Source organism: Mustelus asterias, chromosome 4 (genome assembly GCF_964213995.1).
Source record: "Mustelus asterias chromosome 4, sMusAst1.hap1.1, whole genome shotgun sequence".
Classification (NCBI taxonomy): Eukaryota; Metazoa; Chordata; class Chondrichthyes; order Carcharhiniformes; family Triakidae; genus Mustelus; species Mustelus asterias.
This window is the reverse complement of record NC_135804.1, coordinates 140,485,954-140,502,326: the sequence shown is the minus strand read 5'-3', so window position 1 is coordinate 140,502,326 and position 16,373 is coordinate 140,485,954. Positions and strand designations below refer to the sequence as shown.

The 16,373-nt window shown below is 42.2% G+C and overlaps 1 protein-coding gene across 9 annotated transcripts in view; it reads left to right on the top strand.

Annotated features, from left to right (window-relative positions):
• Positions 1–16,000, top strand: part of LOC144493027 (septin-6) — a 67,581-nt gene extending 51,581 nt beyond the window's left edge. For 3 of the 9 annotated variants that reach the window (XM_078211829.1, XM_078211823.1, XM_078211828.1), the window contains 5 exons: positions 854–950; positions 2,469–2,637; positions 3,375–3,507; positions 4,097–4,287; positions 12,675–13,610. In XM_078211829.1, the coding sequence (XP_078067955.1) occupies positions 854–950; positions 2,469–2,637; positions 3,375–3,507; positions 4,097–4,287; positions 12,675–12,699 (615 nt within the window). In that variant the 3' untranslated portion in view covers positions 12,700–13,610. Of the gene's footprint in view, positions 1–853; positions 951–2,468; positions 2,638–3,374; positions 3,508–4,096; positions 4,288–9,297; positions 9,341–11,452; positions 13,614–13,637 lie in introns of those variants that run through there. The other 6 variants (XM_078211827.1, XM_078211832.1, XM_078211826.1 and 3 more) reach the window with 3 other exon arrangements.
• Positions 16,001–16,373: the final 373 nt, after the last annotated feature.

The following is a 16,373-nucleotide window of genomic DNA, read 5'->3' as shown; positions in this document are numbered from 1 at the left end:
AACCTTTATAAATAATTGGTTAGCTCTCTATTGGTGTATTGTGTCCAATTCCGGGCAAAATAATATCGGAATGTTGTCAACATCTTCCAAACGAGATTTGCCAAAACGGTACCAGGGATGGGGTCTTCAGTTATGTGGCAGATTGCAGAATCTGGGGTTATTCTCTTTGAAGCTCTCACCTCCATTAAATTTTCCAACAATGAGGGCTTTTGATAGATTAGATGGGGGAAACTGTCTCCACTGCAGGAGAGTCAGTAACTGGGGTGGGATGGGAATTCTTGCCTCTGCCATGTATGATCTGGAAGGCACTGCCTGAAAGTGCGGTTGAAGCAGATTCAAAAATAACTTCGGAAGGGAATTGAACAGATAATAAAAGGGGAAAACATGTTGGGCTGTAGAAAAAAGTTTAAAGTTTGTTTATTAATTACAAGTAAGGCTTACATTAACACTGCAATGAAGCTATTGTGAAATTCCTCTAGTCGCCACACTATGGCGCCTGTTCGGGTCAATGCGCCTAACCAGCACGTCTTTCAGGATGTGGGAGGAAACCAGAGCACCCGGAGGAAACCCACGCAGACACGGGGAGAACGTGCAAACTCCACACAGACAGTGACCAAGCCGGGAATCGAACTCGGGTCCCTGGCGCTGTGAGGCAGCCGTGCTCAGTGCTGTGAGGCAGCAGTGCTAACCACTGTGCCACCGTTTCCATAAAGAGAATGGGAGAGTGGGACTAATTGAATCGCTCTTTCAGGCATGATTTAATGGCTGTATTATTTAAAATTAAAGCCGATAGGATTTGTATTATAAAATATTTTATCAGAGCAATTAACACGGGCACTTCTACGTATTTCAGGCACACTTGCCGTTTGCTGTAGTTGGGAGCACAGAGGAAATCAAGATTGGGAACAAGATGATGAAGGCACGTCAGTACCCCTGGGGCACTGTGCAGGGTAAGCTGGTTTCATAGCTGGTTTCATGACAAAGCGATGGCAGGAATCTTCGCCAACTACAAACAAAGCTCCCTGATGTTGCTTAACATGGATGGATCAATTACTTCAGTGTTTTTTTTGTTGGTGGCTGTTCCTTAATGTCCAGCACAATGCAATGCCATCACATCACCATTCAAAGTAAAATGTCTTTGAATCCACTTTTCTCCTTTTATTTATTTTTATGCTTCCTACGTGTTAACCATAATGGCCCAGGGTGATGCTGTTTTATAATGGTGTGACTGGGGAGTTATTGCCGGACTCATGTATGACACTCTTGCTAGATGACACTCTTGGAAGGGCCTCCCATTTGCAGAACTTTCGGCGTATTCTCGATCCAGCCATGTCACTGTTGCGAGCACTGTGAGGGTTGTTATTTTACTGGTTATTTGCCCAGCTGCAGTGCGATTTGTGTAGCAACGCTGCAGGTTTACATTCTGGGTAAGTGACTGAAACATTCCTTTATTAGGTGGTGTTCTTTCACACGCGAGGGTTCCATGCCCCCTGTTGCTTTGCTATCTCCACGCAGTGTGTTTAGTTGGTGGCTAATCAGTATCTGCTGAGTTAGCTGATCTCAGTCAGGCAGTAAAAGCACGACAATTGGCTCCTTGTGTGGGAGCTAATTGTCCAGGATTTCGGCTCCAGATGGTTATCTGATATCCCTCGCTGAAAGCACCATCGTGAGAATGTTGGGCGGGTGCAGGGGCAAGCTCTGCTCTGAACTTGTACTCACTTGCTCGTGAAAACTAAAGACTTGGTTTAGGGTCTCAGAGGTCCACAAATGAAGGAGGGGGAATTTAAAAAAAAATTAAGAACATGAAGACTTTGAAGATTGAATGGCATCAGCTTTCAGTGTGTTTGGTAAGGATCTCTTATCATTGGGTTGTAGGCTGTCTCTAAGAGAAATCCCAACTCCATCCTCTTTCCATAGTAGTCAGCAAGCCTGTTGTTGGAGACCATACAGAAGTGACGCTGTGTTACGGAGAAATGAAACGAGGGCTTATGTTAAAAGTCCCGGTTAGAATGTCCTGACACATGTCTGCAAGCATCGTCCGAGCAGAAGAGCAAGTCTGTTCATTCAGTGTGTTAGTCACCAGTTCCGCTAATGCTGATTTTAGCTCCAGCTTTGATTTCAGTTCGCCTTTTATTTGCTCACCCTCGTCTGCCAGTATACGCCTTCCGCAAACCATTGGTTGTGGATACACATTGTATTGCAAAGGTGTATTTTTAAAGACTAATGGCACATCCCACTTGCACCTCCACCTCCCCCACCCCAATCCTAATATCCACTGCCCAGTGAACGTGAGGTGTGACAACAATGTCCATATGGAGCAAATTGAATTAATCAGTGTGTGGCATCTACCTGGTTGCTGTTTGGCTTTCCTCCTGGGAAGATGGAGTCTAATATTCTGATTTTTGTTTTACAATTTTAACATGTTTTTTTTTCCACCCCTTAACCCTAAAACTCTAAATTGAATGCAGTGGAAAATGAAAACCACTGTGACTTTGTGAAGCTAAGGGAGATGCTAATCCGAGTCAATATGGAGGACCTCCGGGAACAGACGCACACCCGTCACTATGAGCTGTACCGGCGTTGTAAACTGGAGGAGATGGGATTCAAGGATACAGATCCTGATAACAAACCCTTCAGGTACAGAGTGCACTGGCACGAGATCCGAGTTTCTGCAATACCTGCACCAATAAGGCTGCACCTAGTCTCCCGTACCACATCCTAGAAATGTAAAGGTTCGCACCTTAGTTGTCCTGGAATGCTGTAAAAGTTGACTGTTGTTGATATTTCTTTTATTCAGTCATGGGACGTAGGCATCACTGGCTGGCCAGCATTTATTGCCCATCCCTAGTTGACCTGGAACTGTGTGACTTGTTAGGTCATTTCAGAGGGCAGTTGAGAGTCAACCACATTGTTGTGGCTCTGGAGTCACATTTAGGCCAGACCAGGTAAGGACAGCAGATTTCCTTCCCGAAAGGATATTAGTGAACCAAATGGGTTTTTCCAACAATGGTTTCATTGTTATCAGTAGATTCTTAATTCCAGTTTTTTTTTTAATTGAATTCAAATTCCACCATCTGACATGGCAGGATTCAAACCCGGGTCCCCAGAACATGAGCTGAGTTTCTGGATTAATAGTCTAGCGATCTATAGAGATCTATCTGGGAAGATAAATTTGACTGTCTTTTCCACCTTAAACCTGCACAAGAGCTGCTGATCATGAAATGTTTGAGTTGAGTGGAAATGCCAATGATTTTCCCCTTCCCAGTTAAGCGCTCTCTGCATGCGTTATCATTGCTTACTGTAAAGTTAACTGGCAGCGTTAATTGAGCTCTGCAAGTTCTTAGTGTCAGGTAAATAATGGATTCCTTTTGCAGCTTGCAGGAAACATACGAGGCAAAGAGGAATGAATTTCTCGGAGAGCTCCAGAAAAAAGAGGAAGAGATGAGACAGATGTTTGTCATGAGAGTGAAGGAGAAGGAGTCGGAACTAAAGGAAGCGGAGAAGGAGGTAAAGGCCATAGAATCACTACAGCACAGAGGCCATTCGGCCCATTGAGTCTGTGCACTCTGACAGAGTATCTTACCCAGACCCCCCCCCTCCTGTCCTATCCCCATAATCCCACACATTTACCATGGTTAATCCTATCTAGCCTACATATCTTGGGACACTAAGGAGCAATTTAGCACGGCCAATCCACCTAACCTGCACATCTTTGGACTGTGGGAGGAAACCGGAGCACCTGGAGGAAACCCATGCAGACACGGGGAGAATGTACAAACTCCAGACAGTCACCCACGTAAGGAATTGAACCCAAGTCCCTGAAGCTATGAGGCAGCATTGCTAACCACTGTGCCAATTGGCTACCCTTGGTTTTATTTTGGTCCCTCTCCTCCTGGAGAAACTAGCAAGATTTTTGTGGTGGGAGCACGTTATAGGCAGAAGGCTGTTTGTGTTCTCTTGCAACCATAGAAAGTACTTTGCTCCTCCCATGTTCTCCGGACACCCTGACTTGTTTGCTGCCAGTTAATTACTTTGAGGTGTAGCCATTGTTTTGATTTTTTTTTTCTCCCTCACTATTTCTTTCTCTATCTCCCAGCTGCACGATAAATTTGATCGTTTAAAGAAACTTCATCAGGACGAAAAGAAGAAATTAGAAGATAAGAAAAAGAGCCTGGATGATGAGATTAATGCCTTTAAGCAAAGGAAGACTGCAGCTGAATTACTTCAATCACAGGCCCAGCAGTCAGGAAGCCAGCAGACTCTGAAACGAGAGAAGGAGCGGAAAAAGTAAGCATACCTTTTTTTTTAAAGAAGCAAGCTTATTTTCACATTTTATCCTTCAATAGTTTTAATGATCACCGCAATTTAGTTTCAACAACTTCAGTGGCTAGTTGAACCTACTGTGAACAAGAGCTTTCCATTCTTGGTCCAACCTGAAACATAGCATCAATTTATCGTTATCCATATAAAGTCCATATCTGGTGGAGGATGAAATAACACAGATCATTTCTATGAGTATAAACTACACAGCTAAACATCTGTTCAAGTGCGCTGTGAGACAAAACAGCTGCATCACATTGGTGTAGCTCACCAGCCCAAAATGCAGTGCACACAATTAGCTCTTGCTAAATATCTTACACAGTTTTAATTTGGGAGAGTGCATTTCAGAGCCCCGAATAAACATCTGATAAATGCCAGATTAGTTATTTTTCCTCAGTTGTTAGCTGGTGGGAGGCAGGTCACCTCCTGGTTGGCACTGTTCATTGGGTGGGGTGAATGCCAGGGAGGAGTCTGTGGTACTCGATAAATGGAAACCATGTTCTTGTAAAATGCCTTGCAATTAGGAATATCTTCTGATGATCCCATGGTGATCAGTCATCCCATATTCCTTAGTTCCTGCTGCTTGGAAGTTTTACAGTATCAAGAAGAGTTGGGCCTTTGTATCACTGAACAACCCCCCCCCCCAAACCCAGCATCGCTGAGGTATGGCCTCATTGGCATCGACATCTCTCTCTCTCTCTCTGTCTCTCTCTCTCTCTCTCACTCTCTTCCCCCCCCCCACAAAATGTTTTGGCCTCAACTGCTCTCTGTGGTAGCGAATTTCACAGATTCACCACTCCCTGGTTGAAGATATTTCTCCTCATTGCAATCCAGAAGATTTACCCCCTACCCTTAGACTATGAACTCTGGTTTTGGACACCCCTACTATCGGGAACATCCTTCCTGCATTTGCCTGTCTAATACTGTTAGAATTTTATAGGTTTCTATCTGATTCCCCCCTCCCTCATACTTCTAAACTCCTTGATGCCTTGATTCGCTTATGGATCCAACTCAGCCTTGGAAAGATTCCATGACCCAGCCTCCATTGCACTGTGTGGAAGACAATTGCAAAGACTGATGACCCTTGGAGAAGAAATTCTCCCTTATCCCCATCATAAATGGGATACTTCTCATCTTAAACTATACTCTAGTTCTAGATTCCCCCATGAGAGGAAAAATTATCCCAGCATCTACTCTGTCAAGCCCCCTCAGAATCTGACATGTTTTTATAAGATCACCTCCCAATCCTTGTAAAGTTCAGGTGGGTACAGGACCAACCTGCTCAACATTTCCTCATAAGACAAATCCCTCCATCCCAGGAACCATCTTGGTGAACCTTCTCTGAACTGCTTCTGGTGTTAGTAAATCCCTCAAGTAATGAATTAAAAGAAAAGACATCTTGTGCTCCTTTAACACTCCATTTTTATTCACTCTTCCTTCCCCAAAATCATCATTGTCTAGTTGCCATGCTTCTTGACCACCCTATTCTATTCATTCTTTCCCCTCTCTCCCTCGCTCTCCCTCTCCTCATTTGCTTGATTATACCTTACTCTCTCTCTCCTTGTTTTGACCATTCATTCAGTTTCCCTTCCTGACCTCTCCGTTGGCCGTGCTCACTGCGAACTTCTCCCAGATGTTTTTCTGCACTGAGTGCCATTTAACTGATGGTGCCAGCAGAACCTTTTAACATCATGTACTCTCACTGTCACCACCACCAATACACTTGTATTTATGGGGAATAGCCACCAGGATTTAGACGCACGTGATTTGTAAGTTTAAAAGTATACTGTTCTTCGAATAGTACAACACAGGAGGCTATTCTGCCTATCGAGTCTCCTTCAAAGTATGACTCAGTTAGTTGCACTCTTCCTCGTGTTTCCTCTTATCATAGCAATTTTATCTTCAATTTATCCAAATCCCTTTTGAAATCTACTATTGAATCTGTATCCAGCGCCATATCAGGCAGTGCACTCCAAACCTTCAACACTTGTTGGTTCAGAAACAAGGTCTTTCCTCATGCCACTTCTGAATTTGCCAATCACCTTAAATCTGCGCACTCCGTCTATCGACTCTTCAGTCCTTGATGGTTTCTCTCTACTTGTTCCATCTGAACTCTTCACGATTTTAAACATCTCTTTTTGGCTTTCTCAGCTCTCAGGAGAACAGCCTAAGTTTCTTCAATCTATCCATGTAATGTAATTCCTCATTACTGGAATTATTCTGGCAAATCTCTCTTGTACCCTCCCCACAGTCGTCACATTCTTCCTAAAATGTGCTAGCCGGAATCGGACATAGTACTCCAGCTGAGGCAGAACTAGTGTTTCATACAGTAACACGGACTGCCTTTTTATCTCGATTTTATAAAGCCCACGATCCCATAAGCTTCGTTAACTACATGCTTCCCCTGTCCTGCCCACCCTCAGATTTTTTGCACAAGCAACCTGAAGTCTCTCTCTTCTTGCACCCCCTTTCAAAGGGAGTCGGTTTAGGACAGAGTTGAGGAGGAACTTCTTCTCTCAGAGGGTAGTGAATCTCAGGAATTCTCTGCCCATTGAAGCAGTGGAGGCTACCTCGTTAAATATGTTAAAGTCACAGGTAGATAGATTTCTGATCAATAAGGGAATTAAGGGTTATGGGGAGCGGGCGGGTAAGTGGAACTAAACAGATCAGCCATGATCTTATTGAATGGCGAGGCAGGCTCGAGGGGCTAGATGGCCTACTCCTGCTCTTATTTCTTATGTTCTTATGTACCATTTTCGCTGTTACTGAGGAATGCACGACACTTTGAAAACTAGCTGCAAACTGGTTAGCCACGTAGTCTTTCAATGCCCTTATGTGAAGAATCCCCACTAGGGACTGTGACATTCTGAGCAGTGCCCATGGAATCAACTCCAGTGCAAGTCCCAACAGTGTCCATGAAGCCAGGTAGAATCTATTATTAAGGACAGGCCAATTCCATCATGGAAAAAGCTTTAGATGAGCTAGTCATTTGAGAAGGAGATCTTTCATTCTAAAGCAGCTCACGTACATTACCTATGCCTCAACTCCGCTCATGGCTGAGTGAACAAATGCATTATTGGCTGTCATACCTGACAGTGTTGAGGGATCCAGTGGAAAATGCACTGAGAAAAAACACATTTCTCCCCTTTCTCGCAAGGCTGATGAGTGCAGTTGCCATTGAATGTCATTTTATGGGTCAGTCAGAAGGTTGTTTGCACGAAACACAACATTTTGGATGGTGAAATCTCTAGCAGAGATCATCATCCATCATCCATGGTTGCAATAGGATCTACTTTTTACAGATATGTACAAGGTGCACTGTTTGAACCTTCTGAAAAGCTCACGGTTGCCGTCTGACCAGGGCCTTTTATTTGTCAGCCAGCTTTAATTCAGACCAACCTCGTGGTACTTGGTTCACTTTGGGCAAAGTAGAATGCTGGCAGTAAGTCCCCTTGAGCCATTTGACAAGTCAGTGAGGGTGAACTGCATTGGTCAGAATTGCCCTCTAAGGGGATTTCTCGGGGGTTTCCCTTTGGGGGTGGTCTCGTAGTCAGCCACCTTCAGCGAACATAAAGCCAGTATGTTCTTTATTTGACCAATACGCATTGGGAGAGAGATAGTCAGAAGATTCCAGCTTCTCTCTGACGTTACATCACACGAGCACAACAGATATGTGTTTCTGAAGGTTCAATACTCCCGCCCAACTTGTCATCCAAGCTAGACGGTCCAATTACATTAATACACATTATTTACCTTGGCCAATAGCATTCTACCCTTTCGCAGAATTAGGAATTAATTGGTTGAGCGAACCCAAATGTTCTTTCCCCTATTGCTTAGTGACCGTACCTACATAAATCCGGTACGTTCACAGGTTGCTCCTAACACCCGCAGTCCTGGGAACTAAAAGGGAGTGATCTCTCCTGTCTGTTTTCTGTCCCTTATATCAGTGGAAGATTGAATATGCCTATTTATTGTAGCTATTCATTTAAAAAACCTTGGTAACTTGTAGCTGCCTGGCCTGCCCCTGATAATAGGGTTTATGCTCTGTACATCTTTATTCCAGAAGAATGTGGTCTGTCTAATTAAAGTTTATTTCCCATTATGCCAAGGGGTAAATTGCTTGTTGGTCAAAGCTCACAAGAAAATACAAAAATACAGTTTAAATCTATAATACTTGTTCGAGGATTATATATGTGCTTATACAGACAATGCTTTCATATGATATATAAGTGAAGCACATTATGATACTGTTTGCAAATATAAGGCACACTGTGGTCCCTTTTTTTAAACTAATCTATTTTGTTTTAGTAGTCTCAAAGCAGGTGTCTCTGTACCCCCTGCTACACCCTCCAATTTAATGAAAGATCCTCTATTCAGTGTGCCTGTTTTTTATTTTCCCCTTGTGTTGTGCATCAACACTGCTGTTCAGGTGGAGGCTGGCGACAAAGCAGCACTGCAGACTTATGCTTGCTGCGTTGATTGGAAATCACAGGGAGTCCTCTTGATCGATTATTATAGGTGAAACTTGTGCCAAGTGTTTGCTAAAATCAGCAACTAACTAGCAATTCTAAAACAACAGGAATGAATGAGGCGTCACCTTATTTCAGATCTTGATCTAAATACAGAGAGAGGGAGTTCTCCAACAGAAGCCTATAGCAAAAGCATGCAGACTTGCGGACAATGATGAAAAATGTTGGAGCATTTTAATAATATTTCGCAGGTGCTAGGGTACCAAGTTGAAACCTCTGTTTCCAGTAATTGTCACCCTTCTGAAAACCAACACTACGGCTGATATGGAGAGTAATGAGGTTCTTTTAGAGTTACCAGATTCTAGTGACCATAAAGGAAGATTTTTTTGAGCAGGATGGGATTTGGTGCAAATTTAAGGGATGAAAAGAACAAGCAAGTGTTGTGTATGCACTTTTATCATTGTACCCATTCATCCATATCAGCTTTTGCATGTGTACTGTTTTACAGTTAACGCTGTTCACTGCATGCTGCATGAGATCCATATTGTCTGGTAAGCTTGATTGATTACTAACCTCAAACACAGCAGTGGAATCAGTTATCACGCACACTGTGCACTCCATTATTGTTTGATGGTCTGTCTAGATTGTTGATAGATGTTCAGGCTAATCATTACCAAAGTTGATTCTGACTTTCTTGTCTAATACAAGGCGAGTGATCTCAGACGTGTTAATCTATTGGCGAGTGTCTTTGTTCCGGTGTAGCTTTTGAACCAAAAATTATATTGAAGGACCTTTTATGAAGCGACCCAAACCCTGATGTTGGGCAATGCAGCCAAGATTGTTGCTGGTGGATATGATAATATTAAACCTTCCCATGTTTTCTACATACATTACATTCAAAAATGTTGTTGCATGTTAACTTTGAAGAAAGGACTTGTACTAATGTAGCTTGTTTTACTAGCATGTCTCAAACAGTTTAACAGACAACAAAAGCAGGTTGAATTGTGGTAATTCTTGGAATGTAGAGAAATGTTAACAGACATTTTGTACACAACGAGCGAGCTCCCAAGAATAGCAATGAGATAATTGAGCGGATAATCTGTTTGATCTGTTCTTGGTGGTAGCAGTTGAGGGATAAACAATTGTCTGGTCATTCTCCCCCCCCCCCCCCCCCCCCCCCCCCCCACTTGCCTGGTTAATCTGGCATCCATTGTTGTGGAATTAATTGATTCTAAATTAAGTGTTGATACTTTGAGCATTGTATGGCATTGTGGAACAATTATGATGGTACTTCTGTCTGCACTCTGAGTTAAAATAGCCAGTCCCTTACAGTGCAGAAAAATTGATCAAATCCCTTGTGTTTGCCTTTCTGTTTGACTGGTATAAGGCACTCGATGGTGATTGTCTGAATGCTTGATGCTGGATTGCTGTTACCAAATGGCCTTCCTCAAAAAGCCCATTTCCAGTTTCTTGAGCCTCCAAGAAACCAGATGTCTTAGTAATTGTAATTTCATAGCTTTAGAAACAAGTGTCAATTCTGAACATCTGGCTTGGGTTTTCTAATTTTCTCAGGCACACTTCCCCCAATTAGTACTGTAACACCATTACATATAGACCTTTACATACCAACTTTAATTGAACTGCTTTTTATTCTTGGGGCTGTCATTTAAAAAATAATCAGGAACAGGAGTAGATCATTCAACCCTCTGGCCTGTTCCACTATTCAGTTAGTCACTCAACTCCATTTTCCCATCTTCACCACATATCCATTGCCTATTAAGGAATTGATCTCCCGTATCCTTGCATCCATCACCTTTAGTTGGGATGAGTGGGGAAAGAGTTCCATGTTTCTAATACCCTCCATGTAGAAAAGTACTTCCCGAATGACCTTACTCAAGTTTTAAAATTCTGTCCCCCTCCTCCCCTCCAATCAGAGGAGTAGGTTCTCTGTCGCTACATTTTGAAAACCAATCAGCTTAATCACCTCTTCATGGAGCATAAGCAACCTGGTTGCATAATTTAACTCCCAGTATCATTTGGGCAAATTGCGCGGTACCTTTTTCAAGGCCATCATATCCCTCTGGAGGTGTGTCACCTCAGACTGAAGGCTGGTCTCCCCGTTGGGCTCTGACCAAGGCTTTATATAATTGAAGCATATCTTGTGCACTGACCCGATATTCCTTGGTCTATCTGAAAGGCATCAGTTGTGACAATGCAACATTCCCTCAGCAACAAATCCTGGATTGTGTGTTCAGCTCCCTGGAATTGGGCATGACCATGACACCTCCCCCTGACTCTGATGAGGTGAAGATCTCTCTCCGTCAGGATTGGAGATGGGGAAAAATCACAGCTTAGGGCAGATTCTCTTTTTTCCTCCCTCCACACTTCACCCAAGCTTGATTTTGTTGCTCTTACCTAGGATAGCTGTATAGCAAGAGTAATTGTGCATATAATTGAAGAGCTTTCTTCTTAATTCACCTGCAAGCTCATTTCCACTGCTGTGCGTATCGAATGTTTGTTTTTTTGTTAAGTGACTCATTTTCATTTTTAACATGTACAACTGCGCTCATTCATTATTTACTATTTAAATAGTACTTGGCTGAACATTCATCTAGTTTGAAGTAACTCATGAAAAATTAATCCTACTTTTCTTTCATTTTCAGTTCAGGCTTCCTGTAGAATCCTTCCCTCCGCAAGTTGGGAATGAACTCCCTTTTGCTTCCAATTGCATTCCGATGCTTGTTCCCTTCCATCTCCATCTTCTCGTTCCCTCCTCCCCTTTCCTCAACCCCACCCCCACCTTCATGTAAACACGCGTGCAAACTTGATACTGTGGCTGTGCTGAATGAAGGAATCCAGCAATAAATAGTATGGAACTGACAAAAGGACTCTCAGTTTACCACTTCAGTGCTAGCATGGTGTACTGCACAAGCTGCCAAATGAGCGTCAGAGACTGTGTACAACTCAGTAATTCCAACATAAAAAAACCGTATGGTTTTCAGGTGCATTAGAATCCTCAGGAAGCGATTGCATGAAATTGTCATCATTTATGTGTCTCATCACCTTTTGCTGCCTGTGTTTGCTGCTCCTGTTTTTAGGCTTTTGATCCGTGTAATAATAATATCTAACAAATCTTTTGTTTTTTTTTAAACTTGACATAATAGTTTAATTTCAGGCATGTTACAAAACGCATGTTTACATCAAGGGGGATGTGATACAATACCAAACAAAATAAAGGATTTGTGATCGTTTAAAATCCCAGGAGAATCTGGAAATCTCAAATTTGTGGGTCAAGTAAAAAGTGCAATAAACTGAAGTTTTGTAGGGGGAATACCTGTTATTGCTGAGGCACTGAGTAGTATTTTTGTTGCTTATTTTTCTCCTCCAGTTTTTAAGACAGGATTTTTATTTTGTTAACTCTCGGTTTGATACTTGTTTCAATTCTATAATGTGAAGCAATTTTGTAACTGCTCCTGTTCTTGTGTTTGAGGCAGCGTGTGGCACTAATGTGTAATTTTTTAATAAGGGAATAAAAGGTCCAAACATTTAGATGCCTGGGATAGTAGGGGGCGGGAGGGCTTAGTTTGAAAGGGCATTGTGTGTGTGTGCGTGCTTTTGTGTGTGTGCGTGCTTTTGTGTGTGTGCGTGCTTTTGTGTGTGTGCGTGCTTTTGTGTGTGTGCGTGCTTTTGTGTGTGTGCGTGCTTGTGTGTTTTTTTTAATTCCACTTTTATTGCACTTCCAATATGAAGGGATGCTAATGTTGTACAAACTAACGGTTTGAACCAACGCAGGTTTTTAAATACAAATAAATGTGAATTGAATCGTATGGGTTTCTCAGGTTTGCCATTCATTTTTGTCCATATTTGTGCACTCTTTCTTTACAGTAACCCCTGGCTCTGCACTGAATAATTAGAGGCCCTCAGTCATTTTGGAGCATGTTTCTCTTTTGTTTTTTTTCCTCTGTGAGCAGTGGCCAATATTAGAAGGGGGCAGCTTCTGATGTGGCAGACCGGCTGTGGCCTTTGCATTTTAAACACGAAGCCAGACTTGTGCCCAGCTTTTTGTGATCAACAAAAGCTTGTTCTGTATTTGTATATTGCTCAGAGTAAGACCTTTTTTTTTTTTACAGAATTTAAATGGTTAACATTGTACACCAAAAAAAGAAGTGCATGTGTTATTTTTTTAAAGGCCCATGTCACATGCATTAAGTGCATTGCTTTTGGGTGTTTTGTGTTCTAAAAAAAATAAATTGCACAGTATTTATTTTGTAAATGTGGCAGAGTTGAATGTTTTTGAGCATTCCATTCAAACCTTGCTAAGGTGTTTTAATAGTGAGACGTTGTATTTCCTCAGGTCAGTCATTCTACCCAGGTGGAATCTGAGATGGTTCTATCTTGCTTAGAGATTCCATGGAAGAATGCCATGTACAATATGTTATACATTTTATTCTCGGTCCATTTGTGTAGGTCTTGCACTGAATTTTTTTGTAACCTTCCCCCCCTTGTCGGGTTTGTTTTTTTTTTCACTGCTTTTTCTTGCACGTACTCCACGGATTATTCTGGATGTTTTACAATATCTTAAGCTATTAAAAGCTGTTGCACCTCAGTCCTACGGTGTCTTTGTTTATTTGAAGACCTCGGGAAATGATTTCTCCTGACACTCGGAGACACTGCGTGCTTTCACCTTTCTAAGTTCATCGTCCTCTTTCCCTCCCCACTGCTCCAGCCATTATTGTTTATTTTTTTCCCCCCCCCCCCTCGGGATTTCTGTTTGGTGTCCTGTCCTTTGCACGTGTCTGAAATATCTTCCTGTGTTGACGATCTATCCCATTGTGTTTTTCTCTCTAGCTTCTTTTAATGTGTCTGCACGGGCTGCTCTCTGGAGGAGGAGACTGCGACTTGTAGAAGAGTTAGGGACTCTTGTGCTGTGGCCGAGATCTGTTCTTTAACTGTGAAAACTAACACTGTACTCTTAAAAGGGCAACGTTCAGCTTGTGTGGGATTTTTTTTTTTAACCCTTCACAGGCCCATTTTGTGTCTTATCAATGGGACTGATGGCTGTAAAAAAAAAAAAGTTCTGTTTTTGAATTTTGCTTGTTTACAGATTAAGACTGCAATTTTTACCCCTTATTTAAATATTTTGAATCTTCTGTTTTAAGTGTTCTCCGTTCCCAGTATGCTGCACACATGTACCATTTACCACTCGAATATAGCTGTCCAGGTTAATTTGATAGACTTGTACTGTCTAGCAGAATATTTTTTGTAAATTGATGGCAATGAGGGGTATTTTGTTGTGTCCTCTTTAATTTAACAGTACAGTTTTAGTTTTGAAAGTTGTTGCCCAGACTTTTTGCATTCACTCTTGGGAGGGGAGGTTGCGAATCCATGTTCAGGTAATGGGACTAGTCAAACGCTTCTAGCTGCTTTCTTGAGCATGGATCAAAGTAGTGAGGAAAATAGGAACATAATTGAGATTTTGTATTGAACGCAAAATGTAAAAAGAAGAGGCTGGGCTAAAGCCTCTATAAATAAGTGTGCCATGTGGTGTGGTGCTGAACCATACAGTGCCAAACGGCCCCACATTCAATCTCTGTACTGTGGTGAGTAAGTTGAGGTTTTGGTGGGCCATAATAATTGGGTTCCCTCCCCTTGGCTTGGGAGGCAAGATTGCTGTATGTAGTTCAGCAACTCCCAATGGAAGGCTTGTACACATGTGGTTAGTACAGCATCAGATGTGCCTGTTTTGCAGAGTTTCTGCCTAGATTCTCGAGTGAAGTGGCTCGTGAAGTTTGGCTGTTTTGAGTGAGGTGCATTGGAAGTGAATCCAACCAGGAGCCGCTGCTTTCAGGAGAGAGAACTTGAGAGGATTAGGACAACTTAGCACAGTCCACACAGGCTTACTGGGGCACTGTCCAGAATTCTGACGGTAGAATACATGCATCCAGGTAACTGGGTGGTTTACTTTTCAGTCAAGGATGGTATCAATTCACAATTTCTGTACCGTACCTTAACTAATTTTAGCAATGATCAAAAATGCAATTTTGGCTCTATCCTGCAGAGTCTTCTCCATGCATAGAGAATTGGATAGATCGCCAGGAAGGAAACTGTTACAGGGCTATGGGGAAAGAGCAGGGGAATGGCACTAATTGGATTGTTCTTGCAAACAACTGACATTGGCATAATGGGCTGATGAGCCACCTCCCTGTGGTGTACCCTGTGCAAAGAGTACATTTTGCCATACTGTGATGTAGCCGTCACATTGATGAATTCATTCTGAGGCAGATAGAGAAATCAATAACAATATATAAATCTGGTTTGACCTATGCATTCCAAAGCCATCCAGTTTAATCTCTGTTCTGTTGGTGTGAATGGTTGGTTGATAGATACTGAGTCTAGGGCCGCAGTGGTGTTTTTGGTGATGAATTGTCATGCAGGGAGGCTCCTTAAGATGTACATGAATCAAGTTAAGTTGTCCAGGGGTGGGAAAGCGAAAGAGAAATGCGATGAGTGCATGGAATGGGAGGGAAAGAGAATAGGGGACCTTTTGTTCCCGTGGAAATTCTCCATGTTTATAAGATTAGACAGATTTGGCTGTGTGCATGTGTGACTTCACTCTGAAGAAACACTAAGCAGTTATGACATTCGGGGTGCTTGGATTTTGTTTTACATGGGTTACATCTTCTCAGTAATTTCTCTAAACTTGCCAGAAAATACTTGTTAAAAATGAATAAGGGGGGACGAAGAATATGAATATTTCACTCCAATGTTTTCTTTAAATTATTTAATTTTTTGGCACAACAAAGTATGTTAAATATATTGTGGCACTTTTTTAATAAACTTGCTAGATATTGTTGCTATGTGCGCTTTTTGTGGCTGTACTGTGATTTTAAAGTTAGTGGTTGAAGGTGAAAATACTGCAGAAGTTGGACCTTGCCTTGTTAACATTCCTGATATTACTGTCTTTTAAATCCTTTTGTCTTTCCTGCTCCTGCTGTGGAAATGATGCACTTGTCTGGACTCCATTTGCTTTGAGCTGCTATTTACTATTTATTTCTTGGCTTCTTGCCTCACTTGGGTGAGGAACTGCATGGCCAGTGTCCACTTCACGGTACGATTTTGTCTATAGGTCTTTCCTCGTTGGCCCATTATAAGATGATTTTTTTTTTGACTTTGCTACCATTGCTGTAACTTTTCAATAAAAGTTTGGGGCGAAAATATATTTCTTCATTTTTTTTTTCATTTGGCGAAATATTCTTGAGATAAGCATAAGTGCAGAGGTTTGACTTGCTGCTGGTACGGTAGCCAGTACACAGTCCTATCAATCTCCACGCAACATGAAGCTGGGACCAACTGCACAAACGGAACCCAATTAGTAATGTCTTCGATCCCAATTGAAGGCAGCTTTTAAACAGAGGGGAAAAAGTGAAAAAAAATATTTACTTCCATTTTGTGGTGACTCGAGCACTTTCGCTTCCCTCGCCCCACCCAGGAAATACACCGAGACAGAGGAAGCTTTGTACTTCTGTAGCGCCTCTCATGACCTCGCAGAGCACTTCACAGCCACTTTCGCAATGAGGTTGCTGT